Here is a 16,624-nt window from a genome sequence, read left to right on the forward strand (position 1 = left end):
AATGGTAAGGATTTGCTGAACCAACAATTTGAGGTGGAATACAAAAAAGGGAGGTATGAGGAGGTCTGGGAAACAAGCTAAAGGAAAATAAGCAATGGAAAATTTGTGTGTTTTTAATTATTTTTATTTTGTATTTTTGTTATTTTTTTATTTTATTGTAATACTTTAAAAAATCTTAATAAATATCTTATAAAAAAAAGGAATTGTAGTTTTGTCTGCAGAGCCCCAGACTGGACAAGGCTGATCTAAACACGTTTTATAAGCATTGTTGTCGCAACATGTATTTTCAGGGCTAGGCTGCTCCTGAAATTATTTTCTCGTGGAGCCTCTGTTGTTGAATGGTTGTGTTTTAACGGGTGGGGTTTCTCTGCCCTATTATTTATCTCTTTTTTATGGTGCTGTATTTCTTTCCATTTCTGTTACCATCAACTGCTCTTCTGTCAAGGCTTTTAGGCCTCATGACAATAGGAAAAACTGAGCTTTGATTTGGGTTGGGTTTTCTTCTTCTCTTGAGATGAAAAGTATTTAATCATCCGGCACGTTCATAACTTGACTACTGCTCGGTCCTTCTTGGCTAAGGGGAGTTGTGTGAGCACCAGAAAGATAAAGAATGTGAAAAAAGGGTACCAAATATATTTATATATAAAATCTGTAACTGCTGTGCTCAGAGACCTACACTGAAGGCCTCTAAAAAGGTAAAGGTACCCCTGCCCGTACGGGCCAGTCGTAACCAACTCTGGGGTTGCGCACCAGCGCAGCACACGGAAACGCCGTTTACCTTCCCGCTATAAAGCGGTGCCTATTTATCTACTTGCACTTAAGGGTGCTTTCGAACTGCTAGGTGGGCAGGAGCTGGGACCGAATGACGGGAGCTCACCCCGCCACGGGGATTTGAACCGCCGACCATACGATCGGCAAGTCCTAGGCACTGAGGTTCTACCCACAGCGCCACCCGCGTCCCCCTGAAGGCCTCTACTGATGTCTAAACCACCAAGCCTCTTGGGCTTGCCGATTGGAAGGTCGGCGGTTCAAATCCCCGTGATAGGGTGAGCTCCTGTTGCTCTGTTCCTGCCAACCGAGCAGTTCGAAAGCACACCAGTGCAAGTAGATAAATAGGTACCACTGCAGTGGGAAGGTAATGGCGTTTCCATGTGCTCTGGTTTCTGTCACGGTGTCCCCTTGTGCCAGAAGCAGTTTAGTCCTGCTGGCCACATGACCTGGAAAGCTGTCTGTGGACAAACACCGGCTCCCTCAGCCTGAAAGCGAGATGAGCGCCGCACCCCATAGTTGCCTTTGACTGGACTTAACCATCCAGGGGTCCTTTTACTTTTACCTTTTTTCTATAGGTCTGTTCCAGTTGAAGGCCTCTACTGATGTTGCTAGGTTTAAAGGTAAAGGGACCCCTGACCATTAGGTCCAGTCGTGGACGACTCTGGGGTTGCGGCGCTCATCTTGCTTTATTGGCCGAGGGAGCCGGCGTACAGCTTCCAGGTCATGTGTCCAGCATGTCTAAGCCACTTCTGGTGAACCAGAGCAGCACACGAAGCCATGCTAAATAGATGGGACTCTCTCATATCCAGGGGTAATCTACCTGCAAATTCTGGTCCCTGGGATTCTCAAGCGGGGAGATCATTGCTGTTGCTCTCAGGTCCCGCTTGCAAGCTTCCCATAATAAGCATCTAGATTTGCAACTGTTAGAACAGGATGCTGTCCGATGGGGGATCTGCTCACTGGCTCATTAAGGCTCGCATTTTAAGCTGCTGGTATGTATCAAATGCAGATTGGGGGGGGGGTGGACAGCATTGCCACCCTGCAGATTTTCCTTATCTCTGGAGCTGACATCTGCCTCCCAGCTCAGACTGTGGTCTCTTTGTTTGGCGTCTGGCTTAAAAGACATCTGAGCTCAGGCTGTGATCTCCAGGAAGACAAAAGGTTGGGGACAGGCGGGAGAGAGAGGGAGGGAGGGAGAGAGAGAGAGAGAGAGAAAGAAAGAAAGAAAGAAAGAAAGAAAGAAAGAAAGAAAGAAAGAAAAAGGCAGGCTGGCAGAAGGGAGAGGGGTTGCAAAATGTAGACAGGGCAATGGAGCGCATGTTGCGATTGCAGAAGGGCCCGAGGGTTTACCCCTGGCAATTTCCTGTTAGACAAAGAAGTGTGGGAAACAGAGGTCAGACAGACAGACAGACCTGGGAAGGATGCTGCCAGCTGCAGCAAATGATGCTGGACCTATGAATCATTTGGACCGCTCTGGTGGGTATGCAACGCTTTCCCTCTGATTTGGAGGGCAGGTGTAAATGCGTGGCCTTTGCGTCCCAGCGGAGAAAATTGTGGATTTGCATCTGGAGGATGATTTTAGCCATGGTAGAAATAGAGCAGCCCTCCCTGTAAGGAATGGTGGCAACACTTCGGACTTTTTAGTTTAGTGCAAAAGGGGGGGGTGCAGGATCAGCTAGACCTGTCTTTTATTTTTGTGTGTGTGTAGATTTATTGAGTTTCCTTTTTTTTAAGTATTTCAGTTAATATAGAGAGCCAGTGTGATGCAGTGGTTGGAGTGTCAATACTAGGACCAATACAGTGGTACCTCGGGTTACATATGCTTCAGGTTACAGACTCCGCTAACCCAGAAATAGTGCTTTAGGTTAAGAACTTTGCTTCAGGATGAGAACAGAAATTGTGCTCCGGCGGCGCAGTGGCAGCAGGAGGCCCCATTAGCTAAAGTGGTGCTTCAGGTTAAGAACAGTTTCAGGTTAAGAATGGACCTCCGGAACGAATTAAGTACGTAACCAGAGGTACCACTGTATTGGGAAAGGCCAGGGTTAAAATCTCCCCACCCTGCTAAAAAGTAAACTGGGTGAAATTTGGGGCCGGTCACTGCCTCACAGCCTAACCTACTTCACGGGGTTGTTGTGTGGATTCAGTGAGGAGGAGGAGAACCTTGAGTTCCTTGGAAAAGAAAAATGCAGGATATTAATGCAATGGATTTAAATTTATATTACTTACTTCAAAAAATGTACATGCTGCCTTGTTGCGAATAACAAAAAATAAAAATCAAGTTTGCAAAAAGAATAAAACGACAAGATGATTGGGGGAGGAAAAAAGCCCAGTTAAAAACAACTGTTTAAAACAGGGGTGGGGGACCAGACTATATTTTGAAGAAAAAAATGAACAAATTCCTATGCCCCACAAATAACCCAGAGATGCATTTTAAATAAAAGCACACATTCTACTCATGTAAAAACACGCTGATTCCCGGACCGTCCGCGGGCTGGATTCCAGGTTTTAGTTTGCCTACCCATAGAATATGCAGAAATGGCAAAACTCAAATCAAGATAACAAACTGTTTATAAAAGAATTATTGAATACCCACAGATAAATAGTTTAAATAGATAAGAACGTTGGTAGGGATGCGGGTGGCGCTGTGGGTTAAACCACAGAGCCTAGGACTTGCCGATCAGAAGGTCGGCGGTTCGAATCTCCGGGACGGGGTGAGCTCCTGTTGCTTGGTCCCTGCTCCTGCCAACCTAGCAGTTCGAAAGCACGTCAAAGTGCAAGTAGATAAATAGGTACCGCTCCGGCGGGAAGGTAAACGGTGTTTCCATGCGCTGCTCTATTTCGCCAGAAGCGGCTTAGTCATGCTGGTCATATGACACGGAAGCTGTATGCCGGCTCCCTCGGCCAATAAAGCTAGATGAGTGCCGCAACCCCAGAGTCGGTCACGACTGGACCTAATGGTCAGGGGTCCCTTTACCTTTACTTAAGAACATTGGTAGGATTATTGTAATAACCTGCAGTTTTATAAGTGTATATATTTACAGTAGATGAACAAATGAGCTAAGTTAATTTGGATATGCAGACGATACTAAAAATAAATTTAAGGAACCGCAGAAAGAGGGGGAAGGAAGTCAAGTTTTGAAATGTTAAAACGATTGTAAAATCAGTGAAATGTATAAACTTGAAAAGCATAAATAAAATTTCAAAAGACAAATGTTTAATGGGTGTTAGGTGGTATTCGTAGCCAGTTCCATTTCCACAGATCAAAGAGGTCAAGCGGGCGTTTATGGGGCAAGGCGATCTCATAGCTTAACTGGTCTCCAAATAATTAAGGTTTTTATATCCCAAGACTTGTGCAGGTCTCTGAGCCAGAAGTGGTCTATCCCTGCAAAATCCCTTGCGTTTTTCGTAATGGATTTGGTCGGTTTTGCTGCCTTTGTTAGTCGCTTTGAGTCATTTTTCCGATTAAGGTGACAGCATCATAATAGCAGATAAGAACTGTGTGTTGTTTTTATTAGTAATTGTTGTGGGTTGCCTGGTGGAAAATTTGTGCTATTGGAAATCTGCTTTTTGCACTGAGAGGAGGGGGGACATCAGGGACGCCTGCTCTCGACAGGACTGCCTCCTGTCGTTTATTATTATTAAGCCATTGCCACCTTCCCTTGCAGCCGCCTACAGGAACCTGGGCCAGAACTTATGGGGGCCCCACAGGTATGGCTCCCTCTCGGGGGTCCAAGTCCGGACGGTGGTCTCGGGGCCTTGCGCCGCTCACAGCCTGCTCATCACCACCGAGGGAAAACTTTGGAGCTGGGGTGAGTGTCTTGAATCTCCCGCAGGGTTTGCATTTGGTAGTTTACACCAGGGTGGATTTCATTTAAATAAAATCGACTTAAATCACAATTTAAATCACTGGTCAGTAAGACTTGATTTAAATCATTGTTTTAAAGAAGGACTCATTCTTGCTGGCGTCATCTTAATATTTACAACCAGGTGAAGGTTTCGTTTTTGGAATAATAAATTGCCAGAGTAGTTTTTACAGTTCTATCAAGAATTACTGATTTGGTTATACTATTAGAAATAACATAGACCAATGATTGTGAGGTTTAATAAGTTAACTGTTTATATTTGGAGAACTTTTATGCTGTACTTCATTGGAAGGAGAAAAAGAATCATTTCCTTAATAACAGTTTAAACAATTTATTTAACTAAAACAATAACATTATAGCATATGTTTGTTAACTGGTGTGGTTAAATGATTTTTTTTAAAAAACAAAAACTTAGACTAAGTTTTAGCACACATGAAAAACTTAAAACAAATCCTTATTTCCTGATGAATAGCCTTTGGACTATAATGTAACTCTAATAGAAAACTATCTTTAGAAAGATTTTTCCTCCAAAAGCATTTTATTTTAAAAATCCAATTTAAAATTTTAAAAATCCAATTTAAATAAAAAAAATCTGATTTTTTTATTATTATCATTTTTTTAAAAATCACTGATTTTTGTCCACCCTGGTTTGCAGTAGGCTCAGTGCTGCAGTGGTTTGAAAAATGCATATTCGTAAGTCTCCTGAGCCTTCTGCATTCATATATGTCCTTTGGAGCTAAAACTGGTTGGAGAAAACCCTGCTTGTTGCAAGGGAAGGTTGCTCAGTGGTTAGAGTGGCTGCTTGGCATGCTGAAGGACTCAGGTGCAGACCCCAGCAGCATCACCAGGTAGCGTTGGGAAAGACCTCCCCTCTTCCCAATCTGAACTCCTGGAGGGATACTGCTGCCGGTCAGTGTAGACAACACTTAACCCTAGATGAGGCTTTATTCTTTGCAGGCAGAAGGTGCCATGTGATTGCACCTTATGGGGAACGAATGACAAAAACAGATAGTAAACACCATACAATAGATTATAAATAATACCTGCCTGACTTCTGGAAAGAGGAGGGATGTATACATAAAAATTATTAAGAGTAATACATTTTTGTATGGGTGTTATTATGTTCATTTATTGCATATTTTTGTGAAATCAATAAAAATGTTTTGGGAAACAACCCCCCCAAAAAGAACCCAGTGGCATCTACAAGGCTAGAATCTTCCTTTATTTTTCGTGAGATCCAGCAGCTCTGCGACACAGTGTCTGTTTTGCGTGCTGAGAGTTCAAGGTTCAAATCCCGGCATCTCCAGGGAAAAGTGGGAAAGAGCCTGTCTGAAATCCTGGAGAGCTGCTGCCAGTCAGTGTGGGCAGCGCTGAGCTAGATGGACCCCCAAGTTCTGATTTTGAGAGAACACAAAATTTACCGCTTGCTGGGCTCCCGATTCGGCTGCTTTTTAAAAGCAAGTTGCACACCTGTAATTTGGGCTTCGCAGTCATTGTGTATGTGTGTGTGCCTAACTCTCTAGGACGTAACGACAAAGGGCAGCTGGGCCACGGGGACACCAAGCGCGTGGACGCCCCAAAGGCCATCGAAGTGCTCTCCAGCGAAACCGTCGTCTCAGCAGCCTGCGGCCGCAACCACACACTAGCCCTGACAGGTAGGGGAGGCTCTGTCCAATCTGTGTGTCCCTGCGTGCTTTTGCCTTCCACCGTGCTCTGCTATTGGCTGAGCTGCTCTTATGTCACGGAATGCTCACCAGGCTGCTCAGAGGGAAAGCAGCCAGGAGGAGAACGTTACGGTGGGGAAACAGCTGTTCCGACGAGAGGCACAGAGTTGGGTTCGGGAGAGGGAAGTCTTGGACAGGGCCTAGGAATCAGAGGTGCCGTCGGCAGGTGTGGAATCCATAGCTCAGTGGCAGAACACCTGCTTGGCATGCAGAAGGTCTGTGGTTCAATCCCCAGGGGTGTCTCCTGGTAGGGCTCTTCCCCGAATCCCTGGGGAGCTGCTGCCAGTCAGTGTAGGAGGTGCTGAGCGCAGTGCACCCAATGTTCTGAATAAGGCAGTTTCCTATCTTCATGTGCTGCTTTATTCAGAACGATGAGGACTGGAAACTTGCTGTGTTTTCAAGGAAAGCACCATGGCTCGCAGGGAGGAGGGGAGAGCATGTGCTTTGCATCCAGAACGTTCCAGGTTCAATCCAGGCAGCAGAGCTGGGAAACTCACCTGTCTGATGATCCCAGGAGAGTCACAGCTGCCGGTCAGAGTCGCCAATCCTGAGGTTGGCTGACCCATGTTCTGACATAGGCAGTTTTCCTTTGCTGCTGTTTTGAAAGGGCCACAGAGTCAAAAGCAGTGGGTGTTTAAGGAGATAACAGAAATCACTGGGTTAAAGCTGACAGAAAGTCCATTATTATCAATTTACGATGGGGTGGGAGGTTCGCAGGCTGTGAAGGACTTGCTCACAAATTTATTGACAGCTGCACAAATTATGATAGCTAGGAAATGGAAGGGGCAAGCAGAATAGAAGAATGGTATAAAGAGGTGTGGGATATAGCGATTAAGGATGAATTAACGTGCTATTAAGGCAAGACGGGGAATCCGCAGGAGAAATGATTTCGAGGAGATATGGAAGGTGTTTGTAGAATTTGTATTGTTAAAACGGAAAGGGGTCAAACCATCGCAAGAGGTGTTGAGATTTCGGGAGGTTGGATAGTTAAAGTGGAATGGTCTCAGGGGTGAGGTGCACATTTTTATTCTTATTTATTTATGATTTTTACTTTGTCGAAATAAAATAAAGCAAGCAGTGGGGCGAGGGAGGGCTTTGGCTGTGGGTCTCTGTAGCATGGTGTGAAAGCGGAAAGTTGTTTGTCCAACCTTTCTGTTTCAGAGAGCGGTTCTGTATTTGCCTTTGGAGAGAACAAGATGGGTCAGTTGGGCCTGGGCAATCAGACCGACGCCGTTCCCAGCCCCACACAGGTAGGCAGAGGGACTGCATCCTTATTGTTTATTTATTATTATTATTTATTGAATTTATATACCGCCCTATACCCAGGTGGATTTCTTACAAATGTGGAATTATTGCTGTGGCACCTTTAACAGTACCAGTTCCACCGATCAGAGTAATAGACGTACAGTGGTACCTCAGGTTACATACGCTTCAGGTTACATACGCTTCAGGTTACAGACTCCGCTAACCCAGAAATAGTGTTTCAGGTTAAGAACTTTGCTTCAGGATGAGAACAGAAATCGGGCTCCGGCGGCGCTGCAGCAGCATGAGGCCCCGTTAGCTAAAGTGGTGCTTCAGATTAAGAACAGTTTCAGGTTAAGTACGGACCTCCGGAACGAATTAAGTACTTAACCTGAGGTACCACTGTACAGTTTATGCAGACCTAATGAATTGCAAGACAGTTGTGCCTATAAGCTAGGCGTGTGACCTTTGGGAGAGGTTTTTTGAGGGTTGGCGTGTCTTTCAGCTTTTTCTAACCTCCCCCCCTTTTTTTTATAGATCATGTACAACGGGCAGCCGATTACAAAGGTGGCGTGTGGGGCCGAGTTCAGCATGGCAATGGACTGCAAAGGGAACTTGTATTCATTTGGATGCCCCGAATATGGACAGCTGGGTACACTGTTAATTTCCTCCGCATTTTGGTGGCGTAAGGGGGGGCGCGAAGGGTCGCGGGTGGCGCTGTGGGTAAAACCTCAGCGCCTAGGACTTGCCGATCGCATGGTCAGCGGTTCGAATCCCCGCGGCGGGGTGCGCTCTCGTTGCTCGGTCCCAGCGCCTGCCAACCTAGCAGTTCGAAAGCACCCCCGGGTGCAAGTAGATAAATAGGGACCGCTTACTAGCGGGAAGGTAAACGGCGTTTCTGTGTGCTGCTCTGGCTCGCCAGAGCAGCTTCGTCACGCTGGCCACGTGACCCGGAAGTGTCTGCGGACAGCGCTGGCTCCCGGCCTCTAGAGTGAGATGAGCGCACAACCCTAGAGTCTGTCAAGACTGGCCCGTACGGGCAGGGGTACCTTTACCTTTACCTTTAAGGGGGGGGGACTGGGAGAGGGGAGCCTTCTGCTTCCTTGTTGTGTCTGTTCCATTGGTTCCCTTAGTGTCTGTCTGTCTCTCTTTCTCCCCCCCCCCCAAAAAATAGGGCACAATTCCGACGGAAAGTTCATCGCCCGAGCCCAGAGGATAGAGTATGACTGTGAGCTGGTTCCCCGCCGTGTCGCCATCTTCATCGAGAAGACGAAAGATGGCCAGATCCTGCCGGTGCCAAATGTTGTGGTGAGGGACGTTGCTTGCGGGGCAAATCATACGGTAAGACTTGGTCGTCCTCTGCTGCCTAGATTGACCGTTGCGGCCAATGAGAGGTTGTCGTCCTAAGTGCTTGGGAGTCCGGAAAACTGCATTGGGTGCAGACAGGGTGGATTCGATTTTAAATCAAATCGATTTGAATCACGATTTAAGTCACTAGTCAGTAAGACTTGATTCAAATCATTTTTTTACAGACTCATTCTTGCTGGCATCATCTTAATATTTACAACCAGAGGAAAGTTTCATTTTGGGAATAATAAATTTTCAGAGTACAGTGCTGTCAAAATAACAATTCTTTATACGACAGCTGCAGTATTAACGACTTCCATTTGTATCGACACATTAAATGATTTAAAAACTTACAGGTGAAGCATTCAAACTACATCCTTGTTCTTCCTGTGTGTTGCAATTATTCTGTCTGTGATGTTCCTTCCTGTCCTTGTAAAATATTATATCTATCTTTTCCCGGTTGTTGCTGTTCTCCATCATGCCTTGGGCAGAGCTGATATTCTGTTGTTGTTCCAGAAATATCTCCATTGCTCCATTCCGTGCTTCATTCATTGTTTTGCAACTTCAACAGCAGCTGCAAAAATCACACTGTCCCGATAAATACCCCGTTTTTGCCATTTTTCTCCTGGCCTGGGAAAGAAGGCTGATCTGTCGAGCTTCAAATAACTCAGTAACGAACCTTACCAACTTCCTTGGCAAGCTCACAGGTTCCTTTCAATTCCTCACCTACTTTCTTCCTCCAGCTTGTCTTGGACTCTCAGAAACGTGTCTTTTCCTGGGGTTTCGGGGGCTACGGCCGTCTGGGCCACGCCGAGCAGAGGGACGAAATGGTGCCCCGACTGGTGAAGCTTTTCGACTTCCCTGGCCGTGGGGCAGCGCAGATCTACGCAGGCTACACCTGCTCCTTCGCCATTAGCGAAACAGGTAAGCTGCATGCCTTGTCAAATTTCAGACTGCAAAACCCATCTGCAGACACCGCCTTCCTGGGAGGGCATTGCACAACTAGGGGGCCACCACCAAGAAGGCCCCGTCATTAGATGTATGCGCACTATTTGCAAAAGAAAGGAAGAGATTATTGCACAGCTTTTGCTGGAGGTGTGTGTTGGTTTAAGACTGCCAGGGAGACCCAACTATGTAATAATAATAATAATAATAATAATAATAATAATAATAATAATACTTTATTGTTTATACCCCGCCCATCTGGCTGAGTTTCCCCAGCCACTCTGGGTGGCTTCCCGTCGAGTGTTAAAAACAATACAGCAGTCAATATTAAAACTTTGCTACACAGGGCTGCCTTCAGATGTCTTTTAAAGTTAAGATAGCTGCTTATTTCCTTCACATCTGAAGGGAGGGCATTCCACAAGGCGGGCACCACTACTGAGAAGGCCCTCTGTCTGGTTCCCTGTAACCTCGCTTCTCGCAATGAGGGAACCGCCAGAAGGCCCTCTGCACTGGATCTCAGTGTCCGGGCTAAATGATGGGGATGGAGACCCTCCTTCAGGTATACAGGGCCGAGGCCGTTTAGGGCTTTAAAGGTCAGCACCAACACTTTGAATTGTGCTCAGAAACGTACTGGGAGCCAATGCAGATCTCTCGGGACCGGTGTTATGTGGTCCCGGCAGCCACTCCCAGTCACCAGTCTAGCTGCCACATTCTGGATTAATTGCAGTTTCTGGGTCACCTTCAAAGGTAGCCCCACGAAGAGCGCATTGCAGTAGTCCAGTGTGCCATGTATATTAACCATAAGACTCAATAACCCCCTCTTGTTCCCCTTTCTACAGGAGGCTTGTTTTTCTGGGGAGCCACAAACACCTCCCGGGAGTCCACAATGTACCCCAAAACTGTGCAGGATCTATGCGGCTGGAAAATCCGCAGTCTGGCTTGTGGGTAAGAAGTTGTGATTTTCTACGAGAGAGAGAAAAGGTGCCTTTAAAAAACAACAAAAACAAGCAGTCTCACCCAGAGTCAACCTTGCTTTCCCCCCACCCCACCCCACCCCAGACGCCAGGGTTTTCTAACAGGACTGACCATCTGTGTTCACCATGCAACGAAATTCTCTTCAGGGCTAGAAACTTGAGAAGTTTCACTTTGACCGCAATAGCTTAAGTGCCCTCAAGCCCTCTCCTTTTCTCCACTTATAAATTCGCTCCCTCTCTTCTTCTGTTGATATGCGCAAAGGGGCATAGAGGTTCCTTTCTAATGGCCTCTAATGGAAGCTATTACAAAGAGCCATCTCCTTTTGCATGCTGATATATTATTATTATTTTGAGCTGATGGCTGAATCTGTTTGGGGTTCATTCACCTTCTCTCTTTCTTTTTGCTAATTGTCACTTTCAAGAGAGTGGTTTTCTCTTCTGACAGGGCTTGGGGGAGCCTCTAAAATCTGCTTCTGTTACTTTTGGTCTCAAGATCCCCCTGCTAATGGGCTTAACCTCCTGCAGACAGTGGTGTGCTTGGAAAATGAAGGAAGGACTGGCGTCTCAGCCATTTAGCAACGGGGAAAGAAGATTATCGGGAAATGAGAGGCTTGCTTCTAAGCAAGCAAGCAAACTGAGGGGCAGTTTGTAAGGGGGCAGATGTCCATCTAGAAGAAAGTTGTTTCCATCTGCTTTAAAGGGATCTATATCGTGCCTCTTTCCTGCTGAATTGCAACCAAGGTGGTTTTATATAAAATGGTGTGGTGCTTTGGGATAGGGCTCAGGCCCAAACCTCTTCTCAAACCCCATGGAATCATGCTTTTGCAGCCTAATCTGCATTGCAGAGTTGTTGTGATGGGTAAAATGGGCTGGGGCATGGCAGTGGTCAAACAAAAAGCAGGCCAGATGGAAATCAGGTGGTTAGAGCATCTTTGTGACATGAAGAATGTCCCGGGTTCAGTCCCCAGCGTCTCCTGGAAAGGTTTCCTGTTTGAAACTCTGGGAACACATAATTCTTATTATTCAAAAAGTGAATTCCTATCCGCATAGAGGAAGCTTAAAAGGCCGTTAACTTGGTCTAAACAAGCTTCCGAAAGAACATGGCAACCATGAAAGAGAAAAATAAAAGAACGAAAAGGGCAGGTGAAGTACCGAGGGAGAAATCACCTAAGAAATTGTTTAATAATAATAATATATGAAGTGATACGAAAAAATAGTAAATAAAAAATCAAAGCATATAATAGAGAACTGAATTAATAAATATAAAATAATTTTAATGGAAGCTTTTTCTGTAATACTTCTATCGTTTTAATTGCTATGCAATAAAATAAAGGTCTCCTGCCAACCTAGCAGTTCGAAAGCATATTAAAGTGCTAGTAGATAAATAGGTACCGCTCCGGCGGGAAGGTAAACGGCGTTTCCGTGCGCTGCTCTGGTTTGCCAGAACTGGCTTAGTCATGCTGGCCACATGACCCGGAAGCTGTACGCCGGCTCCCTCGGCCAATAAAGCGAGATGAGCTCCGCAACCCCAGAGTTGGTCACGACTGGACCTGATGGTCAGGGGTCCCTTTACCCTTTATTTAAAATAAAGGTACCTAACAAATTCAAAATACCGTATTTTTCGCTCTATAGGACGCACTTTTTCCCCTCCAAAAATGAAGGGGAAATGTGTATGCGTCCTATAGGGCGAATGCAGGCTTTCGCTGAAGCCTGCAGAGTGAGAGGGGAGACCCCGCCACCAGCCCCGCAAGCTCCGGGGACAGTGGGGAGGCGCAGCGCGTCTCCCCGCTGTCCCCGGACCTGGTCTGAAGGCGGGCGGCGGGGAGAAGAGCGCTTCTCCCCGCTGCCTGCCCCGCAAGCTCCGGGGACAGCGGGGAGGCGCAGCGCGTCTTCCCGCTGTCCCCGGACCTGATCTCAAGGCGGGCAGCGGGGAGAAGAGCGCTTCTCCCCGCTGCCTGCCCCGCAAGCTCCGGGGACAGCGGAGAGGCGCAGCGCGTCTCCCCGCTGTCCCCGGACCTGATCTCAAGGCGGGCGGCGGGGAGAAGAGCGCTTCTCCCCGCTGCCTGCCCCGCAAGCTCCGGGGACAGCTGGGAGGCGCAGCGCGTCTCCCCGCTGTCCCCGGACCTGGTCTGAGGGCGGGCGGCAGGGAGAAGAGCGCTTCTCCCCGCTGCCTGCCCCGCAAGCTCCGGGGACAGCGGGGAGACGCGCTGCGCCTCCCCGCTGTCCCCGGACCTGATCTCAAGGCGGGTGGCGGGGAGAAGAGCGCTTCTCCCTGCTGCCGGCACCACAAGCGCCTGGGGGGGAAATAATTTTTTTTTCCTTTATTTCCCCCCCAAAAAACTTGATGCGTCCTATGGGCCGGTGCGTCCTATGGAGCGAAAAATACGGTACATTCTGATTTTAATTTTAAAAATTTGTATGTCACAATATACAGGGTGCTTCGTAATGAAGTATACAGTTTGCATTTATACTGTATACCTCATTATGAATCACCATATACAGTCATACCTCATGTTGCGTCCACTTCAGGTTACGTGTTTTCATGTTTCGTCCCGCGGCAACCCGGAAGTACTGGAACGGGTTACTTCCGGGTTTTGCCGCATGCACAGAAGCGCTAAATCGCGCCTCGCGCAGACGTGGCGCTTCGGCTTGCGTCAGTTCCATGTTACGGACGGGCCTCTGGAACGGATCCCGTCCGTAACACAAGGTTCCACTGTATATATATAGGAGGCCTCTAGAGCCATAAGAAATATATATATAGGAGGCCTCTAGAGCCATAAGAAATATATATATATAGGAGGCCCCTAGAGCCATAAGAAATGCAAAAAAAAATCACTGTTAATAACTCATTCTTGGAATTGCCCTGCTTAAAAATCAAATTGCCCCCCCCCCGTGGGGCATGTGCCTCATGTTGGGAACCACAGGTGTCGACTACTGAGCTGGATGATGCAGGACAAGGAAGCTTTCTATGCCTCTAGGAATATAACCATTGTTAATGCAGCCCACCTTCCCTTCAAGGGAATATTATTTTTATTATTATTAATAAATTTTATTTATGCCCCGCCCTCCCCAGCCAGAGGGACCAGGGCGGCTAACACCAGTAAAATTACAAAACATAATTAGGGGGGGTAAACCAATTTAAAATACAGGTTAAAATGCAATTTAAAATGAAGCCTCATTTTAAAAGTAGCCGATAAATCAAGACCATAAGGGAGGGAAACATAACAGTCAGACTGATTCCAAACCAAAGGCCAAGCGGAACAGCTCCGTCTTGCAGGCCCTGCGGAAAGATGTCAAGTCCCGCAGGGCCCTAGTCTCTTGTGACAGAGCGTTCCACCAAGTCGGGGCCAGTACTGAAAAGGCCCTGGCCCTAGTTGAGACCAATCTAATCACCTTGCGATTTGGGACCTCCAAAATGTTGTCATTTGTGGACCTTAAGGTCCTCTGCGGGGCATACCAGGAGAGGCAATCCCGTAGGTACGTGGGTCCTAGGCCGCAAGCCTCTGTCCATTTCTGGGGAGAGTGTTGCCGTCACGCCCTGCTTGTGGGCTTCACCCAATGGGGCCCTTGGTTGGCTGCTGCGAGAACGGGTTGCTGGGCTAGAGAAGGCCACTTGCCTGATCCAATCTGGCTGAGCTCTTGACTACGTGCTTCTCCCCACGAACCTTTTGTATCCTCACAAGACCCCTGCGAGTCAGGCTAGGCCTGGGGTCACCCACTGAGCTTTGCAGATGAACCTGTGTGTCGTCGTCCCCACACCCCTCATCTGACACTATTCCACCTGTGGGCGGGGGGGGGGGGTGGACCTCTTTGGCCCTCCAGATCATCCCTGACCATTGGACACATTTGCTAGGGCCGATGGGAGTTGTGGTTCGGCGGCGTCCAGGGAGCCAAAGCTTTCCGTCCCCCTGCCTATTCAATATACAGTGGAACCTCGGTTTTTGAACGTCATCCATTTCAGAAGACTTCTGAAATGTTTGAAAACAGGATCAATGGGTAGTCGGCAAAAAGATGGAAAAAAGCACGCCTTGGAATCTGTTCGACTTCCAAGGCGTGTTCAAAAACGGAAGCAATTACTTCTGGGTTTTCGGCGTCTGGGTTCCAAATTGTTCGGTTTCCGAGGCGCTCAAAAACCAAGGTTCCACTTGTACCAGTGTTCAGTGTACCCACAGTTAAATCCCACTGCAAGCTTTCACACAGTGCTTTAAAAGGTCCAGATCCAGGTATGTACTTTTTGTTGTGGGATGAAGATATTCCATCTAACAGGGAGCCATTGCAGAGAAGGCCCTGTTTCTTAGTAACCGCTCCTTCTGAAGGCAGAGGAGCCTGTTGCGAGGTGTGGGCCCCTGGGTCTACCCAAGCTGGCAGGCACATCCAGGTTGAGAAGGGATCTGTGGGGTGGGGGCTCCGGGGCTCTCCAAAACAGTAACCTCCTTTGTGTACCTGTTTTCAGGAAGAGCAGTATAATAGTGGCTGCAGATGAGAGCACAATCAGTTGGGGCCCATCTCCGACCTTTGGAGAACTGGTAAGGAGGGCAGACGCAGCTGCTGCGATAGGCCCACATCTGGGGGAGGGAAGAAGGAAGGAAGGCTTTTCCATTGCCGCTTGGTTTGGCCAGGTGAGGACTTTCCTCTCGGTCCCATCGACTCCAGAGGAGGTGACAACGAGAGCTTGGGCTTGAGCAATCGATTCCTCTTTCCCAGGGAACTCTGGGAATTGCAGCTCTGGGAGGGGAATAGCGGGGTCTGCCAACAACACCTTTAACAAACTACAGCTCCCATGATGCTTTGGGGGGGGGAAGCCATGGCTGCTCAAAGTGAATTGTAATGCTTTCGCTGTATGCTGTGAAAGGCTCTCTCAACACGAGAGATGAGGCTCCAGACTGGAAAACAGTGCAATTCACAGCTTTTTAGCAACCGATTAGGGATGCGGGTGGTGCTGTGGGTTAAACTACAGAGCCTAGGGCTTGCCGATCAGAAGGTTGGCGGTTTGAATCCCCGCGACGGGGTGAGCTCCCATTGCTCGGTCCCTGCTCCTGCCAACCTAGCAGTTCGAAAGCACGTCAAGTGCAAGTAGATAAATAGGTACTGCTCCGGTGGAAAGGTAAACAGCGTTTCCGTGCGCTGCTCTGGTTCACCAGAAGCGGCTTAGTCATGCTAGCCACATGACCTGGAAGCTGTACGCTGGCTCCCTCGGCCAATAAAGCGAGATGAGCGCCACAACCCCAGAATCGGCCACGACTGGACCTAATGGTCAGGGGTCCCTTTACCTTTACCTTTAAGCATCGTGCACGTAAAAAAGTAATATGTCATACATGGCTTACACTGATCCAGCTACCAATTTCTCACGCATACAAATTATTATGATTTATTACATTCTTAGCTCTCCCTCCTTCCAAGGGAGCTCAAAAACGTGTGAATACAAATGTCATAAAAACAGTGTGAAAACTCCCAAATCACCTACTTTCAAAGCTGACCCTTTCAGGGGCAAGTCTTTGGGCCATCTAATGTCTAGATTAGTGTTGCGTCAAGCTGGTGGCACAATGTGGCCTGTGGTTAATTATCCTCCTACTGGTGCAGCAGTAAAGCTGCTAGCACATTTGCAAAGCTAAGCAGGGTCCGACATGGTTTCAAATTGGATGGGGAACCACATGCTGAGGTTCCTGCATTGCAGGGCGGGTTGGACTAGATGATGGCCCACAGGGTCCCTCCCAGATCTACTATTCTGCTTTTCTATATTCCCTTGCAAAAGTTGGCC

At 47.6% G+C, this 16,624-nt stretch overlaps 1 protein-coding gene across 5 annotated transcripts in view; it reads left to right on the top strand.

Annotated features, from left to right (window-relative positions):
• Nucleotides 1–16,624, top strand: part of RCC2 (regulator of chromosome condensation 2) — a 34,124-nt gene that overhangs the window by 12,582 nt on the left and 4,918 nt on the right. For 4 of the 5 annotated variants that reach the window (XM_083628739.1, XM_083628736.1, XM_083628737.1 and 1 more), the window contains exons 4-11: nt 4,437–4,580; nt 6,158–6,289; nt 7,520–7,608; nt 8,138–8,252; nt 8,775–8,941; nt 9,691–9,871; nt 10,732–10,837; nt 15,320–15,392. In XM_083628739.1, the coding sequence (XP_083484865.1) occupies nt 4,437–4,580; nt 6,158–6,289; nt 7,520–7,608; nt 8,138–8,252; nt 8,775–8,941; nt 9,691–9,871; nt 10,732–10,837; nt 15,320–15,392 (1,007 nt within the window). The remainder of the gene's footprint in view (nt 1–4,436; nt 4,581–6,157; nt 6,290–7,519; nt 7,609–8,137; nt 8,253–8,774; nt 8,942–9,690; nt 9,872–10,731; nt 10,838–15,319; nt 15,393–16,624) is intronic. The other variant, XM_083628740.1, reaches the window with a different exon arrangement.

This window comes from Podarcis filfolensis (assembly GCF_964270895.1).
Source record: "Podarcis filfolensis genome assembly, chromosome: 8".
In the NCBI taxonomy this organism is placed as follows: Eukaryota; Metazoa; Chordata; class Lepidosauria; order Squamata; family Lacertidae; genus Podarcis; species Podarcis filfolensis.